Source organism: Mustela putorius, unplaced genomic scaffold, assembly GCF_011764305.1.
Source record: "Mustela putorius furo isolate JIRA1106 unplaced genomic scaffold, ASM1176430v1.1 tig00003899_pilon_pilon_pilon, whole genome shotgun sequence".
Classification (NCBI taxonomy): Eukaryota; Metazoa; Chordata; class Mammalia; order Carnivora; family Mustelidae; genus Mustela; species Mustela putorius.
Window position 1 is genome coordinate 16,149,022 of NW_025422048.1, and position 26,820 is coordinate 16,175,841.

Consider the following 26,820-nt stretch of genomic DNA (forward strand, 5'->3'; position numbering starts at 1 on the left):
CCCGGGGCTCCTCACGACAAATGCTCTTCTCAATCCCCACCCCGTTTCCCCCAGGCTCCCGTCCACTTCCGCCCTGGTAAGGAGCAGCGTGTTCTTTATAGTTAAGTCTTTTGGTTTGTCTCTTTGGTGTTCTGTTTGCTTATTTTGCTTCTTAAATTCCACATCTGAGTGAAATCCTATGGTATCTGTCTTTCTCTGACTGACTGACTTCATTATACCCTCTAGCTCTATCCATGTCATTGCAAATGGCGAAATCTCATTCTTTTTTATGACTGAGTAATATCCCATTGCGCGTGTGCATGCCTGCGTTTGTGGGTGTGTGTATTCACACCACATCTTTATCCATTCATCTATCGATGGACACTTGGGTTGTTCCCACATTTTAGCTATTGTAGATAATGCTGCTATAAACATAGGGGTGCACGTATCCCTTCAAATTAGTGTTTTTGTATTCTTTGGGTAAATACCCAGTAGTGGAAGTACTGGATCATAGGGTGGTTCTATTTTTTTTTTAAGATTATTTATTTACTTATTTAAGAGAGAGAGAGAAAGAGAGAGCATGAGCCAGGGGAGGGGCAGAGAAACAGACTCCCCACTGAGCAGAGAGCCCGACATGGGGCTTGACCACAGGACGCTGGGATCATGACCTGAGCCACAGGCAGATGCTTAACCCACTGAGCCACTCAGACACCCGGGTAGTTCTATTTTTAACTTTCTGAGGAACCTCCATACTGTTTTCCACACTGAATGTATGAGTTGGCGTTCCCACCCATAGTGTATGAGGGTTCCTTTTCTTCACATGGGATAGGAGTTTTGATTAGAAGAGGGAAGAAGATGAGCCCCTGGAACATTGGCCCCAGCCCCTTTTGGCAGAGGGCAAATGTGGGCAGACATCAGTGGGGGAAGGGAGGCCAGCACCAGGGCAGCTGGAGGGAAACAGGCAGCAGAAAGCAAGGTGGGCAGAAACGGGGACAAACTATGTCAACTTCAATTTCCTCCACTTTACGTCCTTTGGGGGAAAGAAGCAGAATATAAACACACTAAACGATACATCAGTACAGACACAGTGCCCGGGTTCTCTTAACCTGCTTGGTCTCTCAAAGCAGACTCCTGCTGTTGAACTTCCTGCGGAGGGTGCTCTGTTTCTAAAAAACAAAGCCATTCCGTTCACAGGAAACAACAGGGGACTCTGAACCACTCAATCGAAGAATCTGAACCAGAGGTATGTTTTTCCCTGTTTTCAGTGACCACTGACTAATAGTTCCACAAAGTCACACAGAAGAATCCAGGTTCTGTAACAGGCATACAACCAAGGAAAGGTCAATATAATACAGTAATTCCAGGACATGGGCATTGGGGCAGCCCTTCAACATTTGGTGTAGAATAAATAGTATATTTAAATGTCTTAGAGAAAATGGGAGATTAAAGAAAAGCTTCTCACGGAAACAAAAAAGCGAGGCGCAGAAGGGGTTGGTTTTCTGGTGCATGGCAGGCATTGGCAAATGACCCCAAATAGCCCCCAAATGTGATGTGTTAATGCGGGTCCTAGATCACAGAGGTAAACGGTACTAAGTCTGTTTTGTGCAGACTGTCTATGATCGGATAGAGATCCCTAGCGTTAAGCACACTACTCCTGATTTCGCAATGTAGAAAAGAAGAGATCAAAGTGCTTTAGTCGACGGTCTGGTGAATGGGGCACCACATTTTCTAGTACACGAATGGCTTCCTTTTCCTGCCCAGCATTCGAGGAGTCCCAGACAAGACTCAAACAACCCTGGCTCAAGTGAGATTAGCAAAGCTTGTTGCTTGGTAACATGTACTCTATAAACCCTTGGATCTTGGATAAGGTGAAACAGACCAAGTACATCGAGTGTTTTGTTTGGTTTTTTAAATAATTCCTTTCTCGTCACCAAGATCCAAAGGCTGATTCCATGCTTCACAGTTTTCCAGATACCCACAGCCCCTAACCAATGGGACACTGGCAAATATCTCTGAAGTCAGACTCTTCTCTTGCCGTTAAGTGAGGGAGGTTGGGAGGCCACATACATGTTTACTATGTCACTGGGAGCTTAGTAGGCCACAGCTTCTCTTTGAGTATGATTTATCTATGAATTTATCTCAAAATTAACTAAAAGAAGTGGGAGTCATATGAAGTTATTCCTAAGAGTTTTAGAAGACTCTGGAGAAAGGTCAGTTTAGGGGTGCCTGGGTGGCTCAGTGGGTTAAGCCTCTGCCTTCAGCTCAGGTCATGATCTCAGGGTTTTGGGATTGAGCTGCACATCGGGCTCTCTGCTCAGCAGGGAGCCTGCTTCCTCCTCTCTCTCTGCCTGCCTCTCTGCCTACTTGTGATCTCTGTCTGTCAAATAAATAAATAAAATCTTTAAAAAAGAAAAAAAAAGAAAGGTCAGTTTATTTTCTAAATCAACTGGGATTATCTTTTGAAGGAAGTATGCCCTTTAGCTGATCATTTTAAATGGTAATGAATAATTGCATTTGGCCAAATAACAAAACCCAAGATCTACAAGGTAAATTTTTTGAAAACAAATATAATCTGATGAAAACTTTCTATTTTTTATTTTTTCAATGAATATTTTTAAAAAGAAAATAAACATATTTAACCATATTTCCTTACTTTCACTGATGGTTTCCTATCTTAAGTAACTGTTAACACAACAAATCCTTTAGAAAGCAGGATCTCAAAATGAAAACATTTTAAATGAATCACACACATGAACTACTTAAATGAATATGCACTGCTGGTGGGAATATAAAATGGTGAAATCATGTTGGAAAACAGCTGGGAAAATCTTAGTAAGGTTACACATGCACTCACCATTATAATATACCAATTCTACTAGGTATTTACTCAAGAGAAATTAAAATATACATCCACACAGAAGTTAAAACTCAAATATTTATAGCAGCTTTATTCATAATGGCCCCCAATTGGAAACAACCCATATGGGCATCAAAAGGTGAACAAATTATGCCTTATACATAACAATGAAATATGACTCAGCAATAAAACGTAAAGAACTACTGATATGGGAAGTAGCATGGATGGTCTAAGGACATTCTAAGCAAAACCAGCCAGACACAAAAGACTACATACTACATGATTAAATATGCACATGAAATTTTATAAAAGAGAATCTAATCTATAGTGATAAAAGGGGGTCAGTGATGACCTGAAGCCAGCAGCGGGGGTGGACGGTAACTACAAAGGGGCATTTGCCACAGCAATGGAAGGGGTCTACACCTGGATTGCAAGCTTAAAATGGGTGCAATCTGTGATAAATATGTAAACTATATCTCAATAAAGTTGATTTTATGAATTACTGTAAATGAAAAACTCTTAAAAAGTTGAAGACTTTTGGGGCACCTGGTGGCTCAGTGGGTTAAAAACCTCTGCCTTCGTTTCAGGTTATGATCCCAGAGTCCTGGTATCAAAGCCCCTCATTGAGCTCTCTGCTCGGCGGGGACCCTGCTTCCCTCTCACTCTCTGCCTGCCTCTCTGCCCACTTGTGATCTCTGTCTGTCAAATAAATAAATAAAATCTTTTTTTTTTAAAAAGTTGAAGACTTTAAAAAATATTTTTCTGATTTTTAATTTATTTTTTATGTTCTTTAAATAATTTCTATGCCCAATGTGGGGCTCAAACTCACAACAAGATAGAGAGTCACATCTTGGGGCACCTGGTGGCTCAGTGGGTTAAAGCCTCTGCCTTCGGCTCAGGTCATGATCCCAGGGTCCTGGGATCGAACTCCGCATCAAGCTCTCTGCTCAGCAAGGAGCCTGCTTCCCTCTCTCTCTCCACCTGCCTCTCTGCCTACTTGTGATCTCTCTCTCTCTGTGTCAAATAAATAAAATCTTTTAAAAAAACGATAGAGAGAGAGAGTCACATCTCTACCGAACTGAGCCAGCAAGGTACCCCCAAAAGTTGAAGATTTAAAGTTACTTTTAGCAAGTATATGTATTAAACATCCTGTGTAAACTATGTACCAAGACATAGTCCCTACAATGGGGGAAACTATTCTCTTAAAAAAAAAAAAACAGTGTGGAGGCTCCTCAAAAAATTAAAAATAGTGTCTTTTGGTGCTGGGAAAATTGGACAGCTATGTGTAGAAGAATGAAACTCAACTATTCTCTTACACCATACACAAAGGTAAAATTGAAATGGATAAAAGAGCTCAATGTGAGGCAGGAATCCATCAGAATCATAGAGGAGAACATAGGCAGTAATCTCTTCAACATCAGCCACCACAACTTCTTTCAAGACATGTCTCCAAAGGCAAAGGAAACAAAAGCGAAAATGAATTTTGGGGACCTCATCAAGATCAAAAGCTTCTGCACAGCAAAGGAAACAGTCAACAAAACAAAGATGCAACCCACAGAATAGGAGAAGATATTTGCAAATGACACTATGGACAAAGGGGTGATATCCAAGATCTATAAAGAACACCTCAAACTCAACACACACAAAACAGATGTCAAAAAATGGGCAAAGACATGAACAGACACTTCTCTGAAGAAGACATACTAATGGCTAACAGACACCTGAAAAAATGTTCATCCTCATTAGCCATCAGGGAGATTGAAATCAAAACCACATTGAGATACCACCTTATACCAGTTAGAATGGCCAAAATCAACAAGACAGTAAACAACATGTGTTGGAAAGGATGTGGACAAAGGACAACCCTCTTATACTGTTGGTGGGAATGGAAGGTGGTACAGCCACTTTGGAAAACAGTGTGGAGATTCCTCAAAAAATTAAAAATAGAGCGACTCTATGACCCAGCAGTTGCACTCCTGGGTATTTACCCTAAAGATAGAGATGTAGTGAAAAGAATGTTCATAGAAGCAATGTCCACAATAGTCAAACTGTGGAAAGAGCCAAGATGTCTTTCAACAGATGAATGGATAAAGAAGATATGGTCCATATACACAATGGAGTATTACTCAGCTGTCAGAAAGGATGAATACCCAACTTTTGCATCAACATGGACGGGACTGGAAGGGATTATGATGAGTGAAATAAGTCAAGCAGATAAAGTCTATTATCATATGGTCTCACTTATTTTTTTTTAAAGATTTTTATTTATTTATTTGACAGAGATTACAAGTAGGCAGAGGAGATTAGGCAGAGAGAGAGGAGGAAGCAGGCTCCCTGCCGGGCAAAGAGCCTGATGCGGGGCTCAATTCCAGGACCCCGGGACCATGACCTGAGCCAAAGGCAGAGGCTTTAACCCACTGAGCCACCCAGGCGCCCCTGGTCTCACTTATTTATGGAACATAAGGAATAGCATGGAGGACAATAGGAGAAGGAAAAAAAAGTGATGGGGGAGGATATTGGAAGGGAAGACAAACCATGAGAGACTGTGGACTTTGGGAAACAAACTGGGGGTTTTGGGGGGTGTGGGTGAGTACGGTGATGGGTATTAAGGACGGCACAGATTGCACGGAGCACTGGATGTTATACACAAACAATGAATCATGGAACACCACATCAAAAACTAATGATGTACTGTATGATGAATAACATAACACAGTAAAAAAAAAAAAAAAAAGGAACACACAGCATGAAGTGGCTGAGTGCGGCAGCGGCAGTAGCTTTGTGGATCTGCGATGCAGATCTTTGCGAAGACCCTGATGGGCAAGATGGTCACCCTTGAGGCTGAGCCCAGTGACATCATTTCTTTAAAAAGATTTATTTGTCAGAGAGAGCGCGCATACACAAGCTGGGGGGAGTGGCAGGCAGAAGAAGAAGCAGGTTCCCTGCTGAGCAAGGAGACTGATGCGGGACTCGATCCCAGGATCCCTGGATCATGACCCGAGCTGAAGGCAGATGCTCAACCAACTGAGCCACCGAGGTGCCCCGCCCAGGGACATCATTAAGAATGTCAAAGCCAAAATCCAAGACAAGAAGGGCATCCCGCCCGACCAGCAGCATCTGACTTTTGCGGGCAAACAGCTGGAGGATGGCCACACTCTCTTGGGCTGTAATATCCGGAAAGAGTTCGCCCTGCACTTGGTGCTTCACCTGTGGAGTGGCATCAGCTGGCTCAGAAGCAACAACTGTGACAAGGTGATCTGCCGTGAGTGTTATTCTCATCTGCACCCCAGTGCTGTCAACAGCCGCCAAGAAAAAGTGAGGCCACACCAACGACCTGCGCTGCATGAAGGTCAAATAAGGCCCCTCCACTGGCTTAGTTTGCCTGCAAGCCAGCCTCTTGCCCAAGCCTCAAGGCCCTGTGTCCTCAATAAAGCTTGACTTCCATTGCCTGGTGCAGTGAAACAAACCAGCCAACAAACAAAACAACCAAGCATACAGGCACAGGTGCATGGTGGAAGGCACTGGGCTGATGCTGTTTGGGGCTGGTATATACAGTTTGCCAGGATCTATTCAACAGTGCCTGCCACGTGGGAGGCATGCCACCAGGGTTAAAAGGCAAAGGATTCATTAGGCTGGAAAGAAGATCAATGTACAGACTAGGTTGGTCAGGGACCTGGGATCAGATCAAGGCCAAGAAATGATGTTCCACATCACCACGAATCCTGGCTTGTCACTGTCATCTTGTTAGGGGACTCTCAAGAGAGAGGATGCAGCTTGACCTTGTCCAAAAACTGGAACCAACGATTGGTGAAAAGAGTAGAAAATGGTATAGGACAAGAGGTTCTTCAACTCCTTGGCCACACTGCAGGGATTCTCTTGCTGTCTCCATCAGCATGAAATCGCTTCTCATACTCCTTTCAGTGCCTGATAAAAAGTTCTCCTAAACTTTTTAATAAATGCCGAACACTGGGTAAGGAACTGATCTGGAATATTTTATTCATCTATATAGCTTAGAAATTAAAAGATGGGAAAATAGCTAATTCAGTATCTCTCATATATAATCTTATGATAGGATTCCAAGTACAGTCACACTGAACTGGGAAGTATTCAGAAATTACTTTTTTAATTAGAGAAATCGAATATCACAGTTTTTAAGGAACCGATCATGAGATGGGAAAAGAAACGCGTGGAGTGTTATGGTCATTTCTGGGTACCACACTTGAAGGATATTGACAAACTGGAAAACGTTCAGAAGCCAATGGTGAGGATAGTACAAGGTCTAGAAACCATCTCATAAAGATTAGAATGGAAACCTAGAGGAGAAAGATGGTATTTGGCTCTTGCCAAATACCTGGTGATGGACATTTGGGTTGTTGCCACCTTTTGGCTATTGTGAATAATGCTGCAAGGACCATTAGCATACAAGAATCTGTTTGAGTTCTGGTTTTCAAGGAGTGGAAATCTTGGATCATATAATAATTCTATGTTTAATATTTCGAGGAACTGCCAAATTGTTTTCCCCAGTCACTGCATGATTTGACATTCCGACCAGCGATGTACAAGGGTCCTATTTCTCCACATCCTCACCAATACTTGTTACTAGGGGCTGGATTTTGTTTATTTTGCGGCATTCCCTGTGACAAATTGGGACCAAATGATGGAAAGTAGATTTCAGTTCATTATCAGGAAACATTTTTGAATGAGCAGAACTTTCTGATAGTGGAAAGGCCCTTTGACTCTCCTTCAGTGAAAGTTCAAACAGAAGTAAGCGAAGAGTCCAGTAAGAGTGGTGAGGAGTCCTGAGCCTCTCATCCCCTCCCTCGTATAATTAATAGCTGCAGATAGGTTTCTAAAATATACTTATTTTAACTTCTATTATTTCTTGATCATACAAGTAACCAATATTCCATGTGGAAAAATATGAAAATACAGACAAGCTAAGAGAAAAATAAATGAAAACAAAATCATCCATCTTCTCACCACCCAGAGACTTAAGCATTTTGGCATACAGCCTCACAAACCTTTTTCTGTTATATATCCATATAAAATACATACATATACTTTTTTAAAACAAAAATGAAATCCCATTAATCACACTGCTTTTTTACTTTACAATATAGTATAAACATCCTTCCATGTCAAGTGATATATGACCATGTCATCACTCTTAATGGGTGCACAGATTTCCATGGAATGAATGTACTGTAATTTGTTTAACCCAGTGTTTTCCAAAGGGTCTACATAGCATAAATCTTACAAGATGACCCTCAAAAACAAGAACTTAACTTGAACAGTTTAAAAATGCTTCACACCATATCTCTTTATCTCTTTTTTGGGGCTTTCACAATGTGAAAGAAATGATTTTAAATGATTTTCCTAAACCTACTTGACCATAGACTCCTCATGGTCTTCCCCTTCTTTCATTCTTCAGGACACTTACTTATTCACATTTGATAAAACACCCTGAGGAATGATGGCTTAACGCATCCTTTAGTGTTAAATACTAGGGTTTTGTTCTTTTACACAGAACTTGCCATTTTAAACACTTTTAAGTATGCAATTCTGTGGCATTGATTACATTAACAATGTGCCACCATTCCCACTATCTAATTCCAAAACTTTTTCATCATCCCAAGCAGAAATTTTAAACATTATGAATAACTCTCCAGGGGCCCCTGGGTGGCTCAGTGGGTTAAAGCCTCTGCCTTACGGCTCAGGTCATGATCCCAGGATGCTGGGATCGAGCCCCGCATCGGGCTCTCTGATTGGCAGGGAGCCTGCTTCACTTCCTCTCTCTCTACCTGCCTCTCTGCCTATTTGTGATCTCTGTCTGTCAAATAAATAAATAAAATCTTTTTAAAAATTAAAAAAAAGAATTATTCTCCATTCCTCCTCCCACCAGCCCCTAGTAACCTGTAATCTGTTCTATCTCTACAAATTTGTCTATTTTAAATAGCTCATATAAGTGGAGTCATGCAATATTTGTCCTTTTGCATCTGGCTTATTTCACTTAGCATAATGTTTTCAAGTTTCATCCATGTGGTAGTATGTACCAGAACGTCATTCCTTTTTATAGCTAAACAACATCCCATTGTATGTATCGAACACATTTTCATCCATTTATCTTGTGATGGACACTTGGGTTGTTGCCACCTTTTGGCTATTGTGAATAATGCCACAAGGAACACTAGCATACCAGTGTCTGAGGCCTAGTTTTCAAGTAGAATTGCTGGGTCTTATGACGACTGTATGTTATCACAGAGTTTAATATTTTGTGGATGTTTAATATATTTTATGTGTTTAGTATTTTGAGGAACTGCCAAGTGTTTTCCATTGTCACTGCATTATTTTACATTCCAAACAGCAATGTATAAGGGTCCTCTATTTCTCCACATCTGCATGAATACTTGTTACTCTCTTTTTATTCTAGCCAACCTGGTGGGTATGACGGGATCTCTCTCTGTGGTTTTGATCTGCATGTCCCTAATGATTTAAGAAGTGGAACATCTTTTTATGGGCTTATTGGCCATATGTATATCTTCTTTGGAGACATGTCTATTCATAAAGTTGTTTGCCCATTATTTTAGTTGGGTTCTTTGTCTTTTTGTGACTGAGTTGTAAGACTTCTTTCTATACTCAAGATTAAACTCTTCAGATACGATTTACGAATACTTTTTGTCACTCTATAGGACATCTTTTTCACTGTCTTGTTAATGTCCTTTCATGCACACAAGTTCTTAATTTTGATAAAGTTCCACTTATCTATTTTCTTTTGTTGCTCATGTTTTTAGTGACATAGCTAAGAATTCACTGCCAAATCCAAGGTCATAAAGATTTACCCGTTTTCTTCCTAAGAACTTAATGGTTTTAACTCTTAATGTTTAGGTTGTCGATCTATTCTGAGTTAATTTTTTGTATATGGTGTGAGGTAGGAGTCCAACTTCATTATCTGGCATGTGGATATTCAGTCGCTCCAGCACCATCTGTTAAAAACATTACATTTTTCACACCTACAAATAACATTACAGTAAACATCCTTTTCAACCTCTTCCATATTTTCCCTAAGAAAAAATTCTAGAAGAATTGCTATATCAAAAGATATGCACATTTTGAAGGCCTGTGATACATCCTACTAAACTCCCTCCAGAAAGGACATTAAGAACACACCACAGGGAATTCAAACACCAGTTTCACCAAACTCTCAACAGCCATGTGTACTACAAACAAATTTTAAATCTCTGCTAATCATTGTGGCATGGGAATGTATTCTAATTAAAGTTTAAGAGAGTTTTAGCTGAACTTGCCTTAACAGCCCTAACATGCTTGCCTCAGCACCTTCCTTTCCAAAGGCTTCACACTTATGAAAAGATTATCTAAGAATAGGACTCGATGTAAACCATTGCAGAGTTTAATATAAGTCTAGTTAAGCAAGAAAACTAAACCTCCCCTCTCGTAAGAGGGGGTTAGAAATGGAAAGTATAATTAGGTTCCTCCACGGGATAATGTAATTTCAAAATATTTCCTTCCTCAGCACAAAGTCACAAACCAGCTGTTTGCGACTTTCAAGTGTGTCCTTTTTTTTTTTGTTTGTGTTCAGGGGAGAGTTACCAAGCACAAGAGCAAGGCCATGAAACCAACTAAACTGAAGTTAGAGGGTTTTTCTTAGAGCCATATAATGACTATCATGGAAAAAGAAAAACGATTTTGCTGGTAGTCTGTTTTCATACTAGTTGAGCACTTCTGAATGTGAATTGTGCCTGAGTTTTTACAACTGATGTAGCTTTTTTTTGCCCTGTCTCTTTTGCTTCTCTGAAACAGACATACCAAGTGTATCTTTATTTTGTTTTGTCTCAAGCTGTAGTTATTAGAAAGAAAATTTTATGGTGAGTGCTTTGTCAGTGGGAACTTGTTATTAATATGGAAATCCTGAGAGGATCATTTATCCACACAAAACAAGAAACCAGGGGGAAATTAGCTTTCCACATTTCATCATAAAGCATGCATAATTCATAGAAGAGAGGAAACTATTGATGAGGCCGATCAAAATGAGTTTCTTGTTGCCAGAAAGAATAAAAATATTAGGCATAAAGCTCTCTAATTTCCTAAATATTTTCTTAAAGCTTTCTGAAGCTTAATGCCATCATGACTTTCACTGTTACAGTAGCAAAGATGAAGGCAGATGCTTTTACAGAATCAATAAAATTTTAAGAGGCAGAAAGGAGCTTGTAAAATACCTAGTTCGACTCTATTTTACTTATTGGAAATCTGAAGTCCAGATTGGTGCAGCGACCTGTCGAAAGTCACAGAGAGTGAGTGACCAGAGCTGGAGCCATGGGTCAGGTCTCCTGACTCTTGCACTCATAATGTTGTCTGGACATTCCCTTAAAAGGCTGACATAAGTAGCTGTGTCACCAGTTTACTTTGCTGTCACTGATGCCACAGAGATCTCCAATCATATATCTATATCTATATCTATATCTTATTGGTCAGTTTAGAGAATTCAATTAATGTATTAATTTTATTATTAATTTAGCACATTTCTTCTGAGAGGCCATGGTCATTAAGTCTCCCACTATTAAGAAAGTTGAGCAAGTTTCCAAGATTCCAATATGACAGATGACTCTTTCCAGCCATACGTTATAGACATTTTTAAAAAGATTTTTAAAATTTATTTATTTGACAGACAGAGATCACAAGTAGGCAGAGAGGCAGGCAGAGGGAGAGAGAGGAGGAAGCAGGCTCCCCGTGGAGCAGAGAGCCTGATGTGGGGCTCGATCCCAGGACCCTGGGATCACGACCAGAGCCAAAGGCAGAGGCTTTAACCCACTGAGCCACCCAGGCGCCCCTATTATAGACATTTTTAAAAAGCAATCTCATTGACTCTTGGGTTAAGAACCTCATCAAATCTGTGAGATATCATGGAACTTAAGGGAAACAAGGTTACCTTTTTTGGTCAGAGTATTTATTGTTCTTTTGCCTCTTCTAAATGCATAGTTTCAACTATCTGACAGGGAAGCCTACCTATATGATAGATTTTTCAAGCTCAACTTTTAAGATCTAAAATATTTAAAAACACTTGAGGCAAACTGTAATTAGTTTTCTCCATAGATATCCAAAGTACCATACATGCATTTTCATCACGGATATTTATATATAGTTGCTTCTAGGTGAATTTTAAAAATTCATTTAGGAGATGAGATTAAATATATCCTGTAGTGGGGGTAGTAATAATTCAAGGAGCGGGACAAAGATTAATGCCAAATTAGAATCTTAACTCATCTGCTTTTAATAGCTCATTTGATTTGCCTTGGTTCTAAAGATCCAGTGAAACAGGCCACCTAGATACAAATTCCCACTCCATCCCCCCCTTTTAACATAAGAGCTTTCTGATAGTGAGAGCTGACCAACAGCAGAATGAACAGTTGTGTGAGCAAAGTTCGTTCATTACTACTGAAAATTTCAAACTAAGGCTAAAAGATCATTTGTCTGGAATTCTTAAAAGGATTTCTGCATTGAGAGGTAGCCTAAATGGCTTCTAAAATCCTATCATTCCAATACTGTCCTTATCTCCTACTTTCATAGTGCAAGGGTCCTTCCACATGTGTATCTCTAGTCATCTTATCTTAGACTGCCTGGTCCCACTATTATTTTTGTACTTATCCTGCTTGAAGAGAGGGATGGTATTTTCCTCATCTTCCTGTATTTTACAATTTTAAGTATAGCTTCCTGTACATAGAAAGTATTCATTAGACACTTAATTGAATATAATTGAAATTAGAAGCCTGATTGGTTGATTTACTTATTATAAATCTTCAGAACCATATTTTTTTCCCCTGACCTGAGAATCTTATTACTACAGTGAGTCTTCGTGTTAGGATAAATCTGCAGTGCTGCTCTCTTTTTTAAAAAAGATTCTATTTATTTATTTTTCAGAGAGAGAGTGAGAGAGAACACAAGCAGGGGGAGAGAAAGGCAGAGGGAGAAGCAGACTCCCTGCTGAGCAGGGAGCCCAATGCAGGACTTGATCCCAGGACCCTGGGATCATAACCTGAGCCAAAGCAGACACTTGACTGACTAGCCACCCAGGTGTCCCATGGAGTGCTGCTCTTTTATAAAATTGTAAGTAAAATAGGAATATTTGATTGAACATGAATACATATTAAGGCTTAAAAAGGATGCTTTGAAAATATTTTAAAAATATACTTCCACTTTCATTTATCCTTTTATTGATAATGTGAAAACTAGCTTATCTGTCTATAAATATAAATTTATATTTAGAAATAAGCATATTTTTATAATATATAAGAAGATATACCAAAGCTATGTTCAATATGGTCACCTCTTGTTCTCATATATTTTTAAATGGGTTATAAGATAGATGATTTGAAAAACTAACTAAAGAAAAATGGAACAAGTAAAATAAAAATCCCCGAAGTATTCTGCTGTGGGTTAAATTTTTTATTAAATTGTGGGTTAAATTGATGTTGAAGTCTTAACCCCCAGTATCTGCAAATGTGACCTTAGATGGAAATGGGGTCTTCGCAGATGTAATCAAGTTAACATGAAGTCATACTGGAGTAGCCTGGGCCCTTAATCCAGTGACCAGTGTCTTTGTAATAACCACATGAGAAAACAGGAACACAGGGAAAAGCCTATACGATGACAGAGACAGAGACTGGAGTGATAGGCCTGCAAGGCAAGGATGTCTGGCACCTGCCAGAAGCTACGGGAGAGAAATGAACAAATTCTGCCTCAGAACCTCCAAAAGGAACCAACTCTGATGATACCTTAATCTTGGAATTGTAGCCTCCAGAACTGTGAGATTATCTACTTTGTTTAGGCTACCCAGTTTGTGGTACTTCGTTATGGCAGTCCTGGGAAACTAATACTTGTCTTTTTCTGTGAAAACTGACATGATGGCTCCTTGGCAAGATTAGGATGACAAAATACAGTCTTACCATAACTGAAAGTAATCAGCCACCCTGACAAGTGAGAGGTGATACCTCGTTTTGATTTCTGTTTCCCTGCCCAGCAACTGTACTACTAGGTATTCACCCAGAGGATACAAAAATACTGATTTGAAGGGGCATGTGCACCCTGATGTTTACAGCAGCATTATCAACAATAGCCAAACTGTAGGAAGAGCCAAAATGTCCATCAACTGAGGAATGGATAAAGAAAATGTAGCACATATATATAATGAAATATTATTCAACCATTTGCGATGACATGGGTATATTAGGGTATATTATGCTAAGTAAAATAAGTTAATCAGAGAAAGACAAATACCATACAATGTCGCTTACATGTAGAATTTAAGAAACAAAACAGCTGAACACTAAGGGGAAATGAAAGAGAGAGACAAACCATAAAACAGACACTTAACTAACTACAGAGAACAAACTGAGGGTTGGTGGAGAGGAGGTGGGCAGGGGATGGGCTAAACGGACAATGGGCATTAAGAGGGGCACATGCTGTGATGAGCACTGGGTGTTGTATGTAAGTGATGAGTCACTAAATTCTACTCCTGAAATTAATGTTACACTGTACATTAACTAATTTAAACAAAAACTTGAAACAACAACAGAAGAGGAAAAAAAATCAACCACAAAAAATATCATGTAAAGGTTAGAACTACTTTGGTCTGAAAACCACTTAAGAAATGAAAAATCATTTAAGAAACGGATCCTCCCAAAACAAAAGCTCAAAAGGCAACAGATAGGAAAACCAACTACAAAATCCTTGATTCTGAGCATATTATAGTAAGTTGTGGCATCCTGGAATACAACTAAAACAACAAAAATTAATCAAATAGGGTGAAAGGAATTGTCTGAGTTGAAAGAGATGCATTCAGATTGTCAAGATTACCAAGATTTATTGATTAAAACTCTTTATGGGATGCCTGGCTGGCTCAGTTGGTTAAGCGTCTGCCTTCAGCTCAGGTCATGATCCCAGGGTCCTGGGATCGACTCCCGCATCAGGCTCCTTGCTCAGCAGGGAGTCTGCTTCTCCCTCTGCCTGCTGCTCCCCCACTTGTGCATGCACTCTCTCTTTCTGACAAATGAATAAAATCTTTAAAAAATAAAAAAAAAATAAAAGCTCTTTGTACAACTGATTAGTAGTCCCACTCATGCTGTTCACTTTCTCCACCCTTGGTCTTTGTTACCTGAATATTTTGCAAATCTTTTTTTTTTTCCATTTTGCCCAAGTATCAATGATACAGGAGGACACTGGCTGCCACTGATCTACAGTCCCAGCAAGGAACATCGCTGCAGTCCCACCTCATCCCATGAGAGCCCCCGGAGATGTTCATAGTTGGTCCAGTAAGGGTCTGGCCAGTATAGAAGCCGAGTTACAAAGGCAATACTGATAGTTCTCTTGTCCTTGGCCAAGTTGTAGAATCCTGTCCGACTTTCAGAGACTATCATGGTCCCAGTCATCTCATAAATATTCATTTATTCGTAGGTGAACAAAATCTCCCCCCACATATCTAGTTATGCTAATCATTTCCACTGGGGTCACTGTCAAACAATTCTCTCTCTCTTTTTTAAGATTTTATGTATTTATTTATTTGAGAGAGAGGGAGCATGAGTGAGCAAGAGAGACTGCTGGAGCACCAGCAGAGGGAGAGGGAAAAGCAGGCTCCCTGCTTGGGCTCCATCCCAGGACCCTGGGATCATGACCTGAGCTGAAGGCAGAGGCTTAACCCACTGAGCCACCCAGGCACCCATGTCAAACAATTCTCGACACAACGGTCTTTTCTCATGTGGGGTATACTTACATCCAATTTTCCTCATTCTGATTATTTCTAATGACAAGGAAAAACTTTTTATAAATATTTTAGATAACAATTCCTATTTCATTAGCTAAGGAAATTTAAACTAATTCTGAACTTAATGAGGATGCATTTCTATTTTTCAAAATGCTAATGCTATCCTCAATTACTTAAAGCACTGACTTTAGATTTTAAATTTTTAATTTTTCTTATTCGGAAAGCCTTTAAGACTTTTGAATAGAAAATTGAGGTTTAAACAAACATTTGTCGTCCTTAGGGGACAACTGGAAGTATATGATTCCTGCAGAAAAACTCTAACATATTAAGCCTTATTTAATCCAATCAGTAGTCATGATGATGAATAAAAAGTAATTCATAGAAATGTAAAAGACCACAATTTATCAACATTGTCTTTTTTCCACACTTAATTAGAATACAAAATTGATCAGGGATAATCAGGTTAAGTACAAATTGAGTAAAGCCCAATTACATATTATTTTCCTGCTATTCAATTACCTTTTATCATCGTTTCCCCTACCTATTTCTTCCCAGCCAATTAAATATCCAAGGATTCAGGTGCAATCCTTATATCAGCATAGTATGACTGGCTTATTTTTATTTTTTTTATTTTTTAAAGATTCTATTTATTTATTTGACAGAGAGAGACACAGTGAGAGAGGGAACACAAGTAAGTAGGGGGAGTGGGGGAGGGAGAAGCAGGCTTCCTGCTGAGTGGGGAGTCCCATGTGGGCTTTGATCCCAGGACTCTGGGATCATGACCTGAGTGGAAGGTGGAGGCTTAATGACTGAGCCACCCAGGCGCCCACTAGCTTAGTTTTAAAAACTGTTAAGATAGGTGATTTTTCCTTACCAAGAGGAACTAGCAATTATTGAAAATATTAAGAACTAGCATGGGCTGGAGCACCTGGGTGGCTCAGTCATTGGGCGTCTGCTTTCAGCTCAGGCCATGATCCCAGGACCCTGGGATCCAGCCTGCATCAGGCTCCCTGCTCAGTAGGAAGCTTGCCTCTCCCTGTCCCACTCTCCCTGCTTGTGTTCCCTCTCTCGCTTTGCTACTCTCTGTCAAGAAAGAAAGAAAAAGAAAGAACAAATGAATGAACTAGCATGGGCATTCAGGACCTAACCTAAAAAATTATTTTACTTGTTGATTAATGGAACAATAATATTTCATCAGGACTTACAGCTGTATCTACTTATTCATATAAACAAATAGTGCTCTCAATTTTGTTTTTAAAAAAATCGAAGTGCAGAGACGCCTGGGTGGCTCAGTTAGTTAAGCCGCTGCCTTCAACTAATGTCATGATCCAGTGTCCTGGGATTGAGTCCCACATCTGGCTCCTTTCTCAGCGGGGAGCCTGCTTCTCGCTCTGCCTCTGCCTGCCACTCTGTCTGCCTGTGTTCGCTCTCTGTCTGTGACAAATAAATAAATTTTTAAAAAATCAAAGTGTAGCATGTTTCTATACATTAGCAGCTTGAAGACATGATTGTATCTTTGATATGGTTCTTATTTGGAAAACATCTTTTTTTAAAAAAGAGTTTATTTATTTATTTAAAAGAGACACAGTGAGAGAGGAACACAGGCACGGGGAGGGGGAGAGGGAGAAGCAGGTCCCCCAGCCCCGCCAAGTAGGGCTCGATCCCAGGACCCTGCGACCATGAACCTAGCCGAAGGCAGACACTTAATGACTGAGCCGCTGCTGGAAAACATCTTTGAAAGTATCACTACATTGGTTTAAGGGCATATACAGCAATTAGATATGCAAATTCTGTACATAAACAGAATTTTAGGACTTTGAGAAAATAAGGTAATAAGAAATAGTTACTCTAACTTGTGTATGTGTGTGAGAGAGAGAGAACAGAGAAGCAAACATTTTTCTCCACTGGTGAGAAAATCCTGGGATGGGGGAATCATTTAGTTGAAAGTTCATCCACTACAATACATGAAGAACGAGAATCAAAAGTTGATATGGGAGAATGTGACAGCGCTGATTCTTTTTTCTAAAAAAGATTTTATGTATTTATTTGACAGAGAGTGGGAGATCACAAGTAGGCAGAGAGGCAGGCAGAGAGAGAGAGGGAACCAGGCTCCCTGCTGAGCAGAGAGCCCCATGTGGGCCTTGATCCCACTACATAGAGATCAAGACCTAAGGCAGAGGCTTATCCCACTGAGCCACCCAGGCACCCAACAGTGCTGATTCTAACTGGTCAGTTACAAGAAGAGCCTGCACCACTACTGTTTACATCAAGAATATCTAGAGATAGACTAGGACAAGAAAATGCTATTCATCAATAACAGAATTCAAAAGATCTCTGTGCATTCTGCTTTGTCTACAAATGAACACAAAATATGTGAAGCCAAGAACTGGCACTAGTTACAAGAGCAATTTCACAAGAGCAGTAAAACAAAGCCAACGGTAACATTAAATAAAAATCCATTCACTGTATTTCCCATCTTGATTACTAAAACATGCTTTCTTGGCACGCTTTCCAATAATATGCTCAGCCTAACAAAGCACACAAAAATTCAAGGAAGAAAAGATGGGCCTAAGATGCTCTTCTCCAAGCTTGGATTTTTATATATTTCTCTAACACCTCTCTTTTTTTTTTTTTAAGATTTTATTTATTTGATGGGGGAGATGAGGAGCAAAAGGGGAGCGGGGAAATCTCAAGCAGACTCTGTGCCGAGCTCAGAGCAACCCCCTCCTCCACTGCAACAAGGGGCTTGCCTTCACAACCCTGAGATCATGACCCTGAGAGCATGTCCTGAGCTGAAACCAAGAGTCAGATGCCTAACTGACTGAGCCTTCCAGGCGCCCCTTCTCTAATACCTCTTAATCAAATGCCAAAACTCCACTTCTAAAAACGTATCCAGCATATATTAATGTCACACATAAATAAATGTGAGGGAGAAGAACTAAAGTTAATAGCATTCATTTGGGATATCAGTTTTATAACTTCTAAAAATATTTAATAATACTTCTGAATATATACTACTGTAAGAATAGGTTTAAAAGGCAAGTGAAAAACACCAATGAATGTTTAAAACCTCATGTTAATACTCACTACTCATTCATATCAGACTGTTGAGTAGTATCGGAAGAAATCATGCTGGTAGTGCCTTGGAAAAGTTTCTTTGGCTGATCTTCAAATATCATTTCACCTATAACAAAAAAGCAGATCAAAGGATATATGTTTTATCTAACATGCTTTTGCTTTTAAATTCAAAGTAAAACTTGTTTATTGGAAATAATTTATAAGATACATAAAAACAAAGCAAAAAGTTTTATATCCCCATTACCCAGAGATAACCACTTTCTGGGAATTCCTAAAATGTATGTGTACACGTGACTGTTTTTAAACAAAATTTCATTTGTATCATATACAATACCAATATGGAACCTAGTTTTTGTTTTTAATGATTACAATTTTCTGTATTGTATTAACTAAATTCTACAATGTGATTATATAGAGCTATGTGGTATGGTCATACCATAATTTAATCTCATTCCTTATTTTAAATGTTTAGTTTGTTGTTATCTTTATTTTGCCAAAAATATACAATGAAATAAATAGACTAATTCTTTTACAGCATTACAATAAACAAAATACATATATTTTTAAAGATTAAGGAGACACATCTAATCTCAAAAAATTGCATTGCTGTAATCTTTACCTCAAAGTAAATGCTAAAATCTACACATTATTTGCCATCATGCAGTAACCATGTCTGGATGAGAGAAAACTGATGTTCAAGTCCATAGCTCATAGGGTGAAATTTGAATGATAAAACACTAAGGCCACCTACTCATTAAAAAAAATATCCCTAGATATAGGGGCACCTGGCTAGCTCACTTGGTAGAGCATGTGACTCTTGGTTGTGAGTTCAAGTCCAATGTTAGGTGTAGAGTTTACTTAAAAATAAAGTAAAATAGGGGCGCCTGAGCAGCTTAGTCGATTAAGCGTCTGCCTTCAGCTCAGGTCATGATCTCAGGGTTCCTGGGATTGAGCCCCACGTCGGGCTCCTACTTAGCGAGGAGCCTTCTTCCTCTGCCCCTCCTCCTGCTTGAGCTTGCTCTCTCTCTCTTTCCCTCTCTCAAACAAAATCTTTAAAACAATAAATAAAATAAAATAGGGGGACCTGGGTAGGTCAGTTGGTCAAGCATCTGCCTTCAGCTCAGGTCATGATCCCAGGGTCCTGAGATAAGGCCCCAAGTCTGGCTCCATGACTGCTTTTCCCTCTGTCTCTGATGCTCTCTATCTCTCTCAAATAAATAAATTTTTTTTTAAAGATTAAAAAAATATATACATCCTGGGGCACTGTGGCGGCTCAGTCAGTTAGGCACTGGACTTTTGGTTTTGGCTCAGGTTGTGACTTTGGGGTCCTGGGATTAAGCCCTGCGAGGGGCTCTGCGCTCAGCACAGAGTCTGCTGGAGATTGTCTCCCCTCTCCCTTTGCTCTTCCCCTGCTCACAAACTCTCTGTCTCAAATAAATTTAAATAAATTAAAAAAAATATATATATATATAATCCCTATTTCTAGCGATATATATATATATTTAAAAAATATATATAAATATAGTGGTATATATATATCGCTATGTATATATCGTTATGTATATCACTACATATATATCTATATCTATATATATCTCGCTAGAAATAGAGATCCCACAGACCTTCTCAGAAGTATAATCGTGGCTCATAAAGCTCCAAAGAGCATATCCTGGGTATCCTATCCCCTGCCAGATTATAATCACATCATTATAGAAAAACTACTCACCTTTCCTTTTGGGTTTAAAAGCCAGACATATCAAGACAAATTCATCATATAAAAAAATTGAAATTTTCTTTGCTGAAATCATTATTACTTATAAAACACTTTTTATAGCTGTGTGATTTCTACAGATTTCTCAGAATTCCCCCCTGAAGCCTCATTTGCTCTTACTTATTCTAGTGGAAGTGTACCTTATCACCATACAATCTGCTTTCATATGCTTGCAGATTCTAACTGCTATCTCATACCTCTCTCCCATTTTATAGAGTCCTCATTGTTTTTTCTCCCCCACCCAAGACCTCTTTGGATTTTTTTATATCTTCTTTCCCCACATTTCCTTTGTATTAATACGCTCCAAATAAGACATCATTTGTTGTTCCCCAAATGGATTCATATTCCTAAATAAATAAAATTAAGTTTCTGTTTAATCTGTTACTGTATCTAAAATTCCACATGAATTTTGACCAAACTTATACAGGCTGTGTTTGGAAAGGTCTGACTTAAAATACAGACCATGTAGTACATATAATTCTTAGGGATATCTCAAAGAAAGGAGGCAGTCATCCTCCAGAGCAACTGAAAACCAGGTATAAGAGGCTTGTGTGAGACATGCCACATCCACCAAGATACTGCACAGAAACCAAGTGTATTGTGTAAAAATTATAATATAAAACAATTTTTTAAATCATAAATTCTAAGAAAATTCCAGGAATTTTCAATGGCATAGGACATTTTATGTGTAAGTGTCTTAGAAGAACAATTATTTTTATTTATTTTTTAAAATATTTATTTATTTATTTTAAAGATATTATCTATTTATTTGTCAGAGAGAGCACAAGCAGGGGGAGTGGTAGGCAAAGGGAAAGGGAGAAACAGGCTCCCCGCCAGGCAAGGAGCTGGATGTGGGACTTGATCGCAAGACCTGGGGATCACGACCTGAGCCGAAGGCAGACACCTAACTGAGTGAGCCACCCGGGTGTCCAAGATTTATTTATTTTAGAGAGAGAAATTATGCAAATGGGGGAGGGGCAAATAGAGAGGGAAAGAGAGAGAGAAGCAGACTGTGCTGAGTGTGGAGTCCAATGAGGTGTTTGATCTCATGAACCTGAGATCATGACCTGAGCCAAAATCAAGAGTCAGATGCTCAACTGACTGAGTCACCCAGGCTTCCTAAAAGGAGAATTATTTTAATTTATTAAAATACTGTCTTTCATTTACACAAATTTTATTTTATTGTTTTATTTTTTAAAGATTTTATTTTTAAGTAATCTGCACACCCAACATGGGGCTTGAATTCACAACCCTGAGATCAACAGTCAGTCACACGCTCCACCAACTGAGCCAGCCAGGTGCCCTTATGCATATTTTATTTTAAATACTCAAATGACCCCCAACATTGTAACAGCTCTTAAACTTAATATATTTAAATGTTTTGTCAACACTAGCCCCTAACTTCACAGCACACGCAAAAGATCCCTAAGCTAGGTCATTGGTCCATCATCATAAAACAAAGTGCTTAGTCTGAAAGAGTGTTTTCCAGAATTGATCTAGTCTTAGTCTTAGAATATAATAAGTACATGCTGAGTTAGATGTGTTGTTAGGACAACTGCCATTAATTAATCCAGAATACACGCAACACTGAAGTACATTTAAATTTCAATTTCTTTCCCTATAGTTTTGCTCTCCTTCCCTTTTTCCTTTCCTCTGCTTTTTTCTTCTTCTTCTTTCCTATCTTAATGGATTTTTCACAAATACACATTTTAAAAGTTTAACCTCCTTTCCTATTTATCCATTTCCCTTCCCTACTACAGTTAAAGTCAGTAGTGGTATTAACAAGAAAGGAAGAACAAACCTAGTGAGGCAGGGTTGGGGTCCGGCTGTGGGAGTTAAAAACAAAAACAAAAACAAAAAGGAAAAACAAAACAAAACAAAAAACAAAAAAACAAGCTGGTTTTTTTTTTCCCACTGTCCTTTTATTACTGGGAAGATGGGTCACTTTCCATATATTTAACCAAAATTAACCCCCATTAAGAAGTGAAACATCAGAGAACACACACCTCAGAATATAGTTTTAGTGTAGTAAGTGAATCTGATTTGTGTCAACTTATTCACATGATGTCAACAAGTAGATGTGGCAGCAAGCAGCGCAGGGTCAAGATTCAGTGGACTACTAGGACTGATTCATTGTTCATTCATTCATTCCCCACCTTGTTTCAGAAAGTATTTAAGGCAGCTAGCTTGGCAAATTATATAATAAAAATCATAATAGTTGACTAAACTGGAATTAAACTTCTCAATTCACATTAATATGGCATTTTACAGCTTTTAATATTGTCTCTACATAGTTTTTGTTTGAGTAAAACAAAAGGCCTCTTGTAACTTATCAAATATATTTAAAATAAATCCTTTAAAATTAATTTCACATAACACTTGATTTTATATGCTATTTTATAAAAATAATTCAAAGTTATATTTATTTTTGCTGGTAGATAAAAGTACCTTTTCTTTTTAATGATCCACAGATACTTGGTCTAATAATGTTGGTGGGGTTCTGACTTCCTCTAAAATAAAATTATATAATCATTACAAGAAAAATTTGAACAAAATCAGCTATGTCTATTTCATTATAATAGAAGGGTATACACTAAAAAAGGACTGTTGTAGTATCACATCATTTTATTGCTCTTCTGTAAATCTGGGTTAAAAACAGGAATGCCTCAGGATAGCGAACTATCTCGTAATTTTTAAGGATTCAGTCTTCTTTGAATTTGTGGTTGGGGGGAGGCTAGAAAGACCTACAGTTCTGGTTGTGACTTGCCTTGAATCAAGGTGAAAATCATGGGTAAATGAGCAGGTACAGATGTTTACAATTTAAGAATTAGCTCTGATCCTTATCATCAAGCTTGGAGAGGAAGACTATGTTCAAACAGGGCTAATGAATTACTGATCCTTCATGGGTTCGCATGTTTTCACATGTTCTTATTCACTTGATTCTTTTCAACCCACAAAATAATAAATCAAAACAATCACATTTTAATTTAGCTAAAAACACACAGCTTCCTTGGTTGTCACAGAACCTGGAGCTATCAGTTCTTGTACATTTCTTAAATTCTTATTTCATAAGCAATTTGGTATATTTTCATACAACAAAAACTTACATTGGAAATCGTGGCGTGGGACTAGGAACGGGACTTGAAGGCAAAGTGGTGTAATTCACACAAGTTTGTAACGATGGAGGAAAACATTGCTAAAATCAAATTAGAACAGAGGTTTTAAAACCACCACTCTTCTCAGAAAGCAGATCAGTGGTTTCCTGGGGTGGGTGGGGGGTGAGGAGAGGATATCAAGGGCAAAAGATCACGGGGCCATTGTTTGGAGTGGGGAACTGCTCTATATCTTGACTGTGGTTATGGTTACAGGATGGTGCACAGTTACAAAAGTTAATCAAATCATATACTTAAAAGTCGGTGACTTTTGTTATATGTTAATAATAGTTCAATAGATGAAAAGGGAGGGGAAAATATCATTTAGAATCAGATGTCCTATGGTAAAATATATCCCCCCAAAATGTAGGTGGTGAAACATTCCCATTTTATAAAAGTTTCAAGGGACACAGATTCTTAGGTTCTCCTTTCTTACCTTCCCAATCTCCTGGGTGGGAGGAGCTGCTGGGGATACTGGAAGTAAATCGATGCTCTCTGAAGATGGTTTCTCTAAATTACTGTCACTCTGTATAAGCAGAAAGCAGTGTACCATTGTAGCACCAATTGCTTACCTATCACGTACTCAGGGAGATAGCTGCTGCCTGGGGAAGGGAATCCTTACTGAGTCAGTGTGTACTATGGTGAGGAGCTCCTATCATCCTAAATCAAGAAGGGAACCCAAGATTCACTTCACTTTCTCCTTTTGGGAAAGAACGCTCATGGCAAGTTGAGGGGCTTCCCTAGTGTCCCCGAAAGGCCTAGAATGTGAGCACTTGATAACGAGTAATACTTACCAGTATATACACAAATCCTCAATTAAAATTTTTCTCTTGGTGTCTGACCTGTGCTTTGTTGTTGAAAATTGCAATATTATGCTCAGGGAACAGTCAAAAAGGATTTGGTTAGAACTAAGATACAAATGGGACCACAAACGTAACTACAGCTATAAAAGATGTTTATAGGTTTTATGTGGACAAAATCAGTACTGCATAATTCAGGCCTTTATAATGTGCTCTTTTCTTTTCTAAGACACAGTACGTTATGTTATATATTCCCTTCCTCTTCCTAACATATTCACAGATTCACTCACTCGTGCCAACATGTAAAGCAATTATAATTGGGTTAATGGAGTCCAACAGTGTCTATACATTGTATTAGCACTAACATGAAAAGGGGCAGGCTTCAGAGGCTATCTACTCAATCTTTAGTACCTACTCCTAAATCAGGGATAGATGTCCATATAAGGCACTCAGGACTCAAAGGAAAATAAGATGTTACTGTTTCTGTTGATGACCCATTTCCAAATCTAGTGACTCCCAAATCTGGACACTAACATCTAGCCAGAATCTGTTCTACCCAAATTTCAGCTCAATTCTCTGTCATTATTTGAAACGTCCATGGAAAAGAACCCTAAACATTGCTCAACTTCTACAACTAAGTAATCATAATGTGTAAAGAAACATTAAAAAATGTTAGCTGGGGATGTAACTCAATTCCAAATATATTCAAATTAAAGGCTGCATGTTAAAAATGTTAGTGGGAATGTATGTGCTACAGGCACAGAAATGTAGTATTTATGCAGAAACTCACTGTCTGTGGTTTGAAACTCTAATACCTAGTTAATAAATTACATAGGAAGGAGTGAAATCATTCATTGTTTTGTCAACTAAGCAATTTGACCAGCGGAACTGAACTTTTCTTAGACTCAGTAGGACAGAGAGGAGGCTGGTCCACAACATTGGTTTTGTATCAGATAACTATTTACTATGAACTCCACTTTCAAATGATGTCAGTTATTTTTATGAGTAAGTCATCAACTATTTCTCAGGAACAATAAAAAATTATTTATGCAGCATATAGATTTCAGTTTCAAATGAGAGCTTGAATTTCTAGAAATTATAGCAAAACTAAGTAGTGCCAATACTGAAAAGCAGCAAAAATTTCAAACTGTCTATAAAATTGAAGTGTTAATACCATACCAGGTTCAAACTCTCTTCCCAAGACCGACTTATCCGTAGTGCAGTTTGTACCTCCCTGCAAAAGAAGAGGTATCAGTACTGGCATTTGCCTAACAAAAAGAAAAGAAGTGACTGAACACAGAGATGATCAGAATAGTAATTCAAAGTACACTACTCACCATTCATGCATCGCTTCTCTAGTCATTAAGTTCATGCCTTCCTCCTGAAAGGCAGAACATGAGACTAAATGAATACCAGATCCTATGGTTTTACAAAATTATTTGATTTGGTTGTACCTTTATTATTATTCACTGGGACATACAAGAGCTAAAGGATAAACAAATCTCACGTGTCTAGTTCTCTACTTTTAATCGTCGCACCTACTACACCAACGATCTATTAGTAATGCATTACAGTACATCAAATATGGAGAAACTTTCTAAATGAATAACTCTGTAGCATTCTTCATTCAAAAAAGTAAACATCAAACATTCATTATTATACTATTTTTCCTACCATTAATACTATGATATTAATAAATATTACTCACAGTCCAAAGCAAACTAAATGTCTATCAACATTGGTTTGTTTAACTAAATGATGGTAAAACACGATTTATTTATTTTTTTGAAAAGATTTCATTTATTTATTTGTGTGTGAGAGAGCATGCATGAGAAGGGGATGGGGCAGAGGGAGAGGGAGAAGCAGACTCTCCGCAGAGCAAGAAGCCCAATGCAGGGCTCGATCCCAGGACCCTGGGATCATGACCTGAGCTAAAGGCAGACACTTAACCAAATGAGCTCCCCAGGCTCCCCTATGTGCAAACATGATTTAAATCTAGTCATTCACATTGAAGAACATGTATTACATAGCAAGTAGGAAAAAACCTCAGATGCTATTTATGTAAAATTATAAACAAGAGATGTTCAGAAGGATGGTCACCAAAAAGTTCACAGTACTTATCAGAGTAGTGAGATTTAGAGCAATTTGTTCTTTCTTTGTACTTTACCATATTGTTGACCTTCTTTTTAAAAAATAAACACAAGTACCATTTCTCACATAAATTGTTATTTTAAAAATAACCTACATATAGAAATATATCCTGTGTTGGTGAATTGGAAAAAGTAATTTTTAAGACAGCAATGCTACCCAACATGATTAACAGATGCAATGCAATGCTTATCAAAATCCAAGTGGCATTTTTTGTAGAAATAGAAAAACCCATACTGAAATTCACATAGAAGAAAAAATAA

At 38.5% G+C, this 26,820-nt stretch overlaps 1 protein-coding gene across 5 annotated transcripts in view; it reads right to left on the bottom strand.

The window, feature by feature from the left end:
- Window positions 1-26,820, bottom strand: part of PABIR3 (PABIR family member 3) — a 69,660-nt gene that overhangs the window by 9,033 nt on the left and 33,807 nt on the right. For 3 of the 5 annotated variants that reach the window (XM_004778403.3, XM_013048924.2, XM_013048923.2), the window contains exons 6-11: window positions 25,747-25,790; window positions 25,589-25,643; window positions 24,046-24,135; window positions 23,565-23,653; window positions 22,906-22,967; window positions 18,696-18,792 (exon numbers count right to left, since the gene is read on the bottom strand). In XM_004778403.3, coding sequence (XP_004778460.2) covers window positions 18,696-18,792; window positions 22,906-22,967; window positions 23,565-23,653; window positions 24,046-24,135; window positions 25,589-25,643; window positions 25,747-25,790 — 437 coding nt within the window. Of the gene's footprint in view, window positions 1-18,695; window positions 18,793-22,905; window positions 22,968-23,564; window positions 23,654-24,045; window positions 24,136-25,588; window positions 25,644-25,746; window positions 25,791-26,820 lie in introns of those variants that run through there. The other 2 variants (XM_004778404.3, XM_045068137.1) reach the window with 2 other exon arrangements.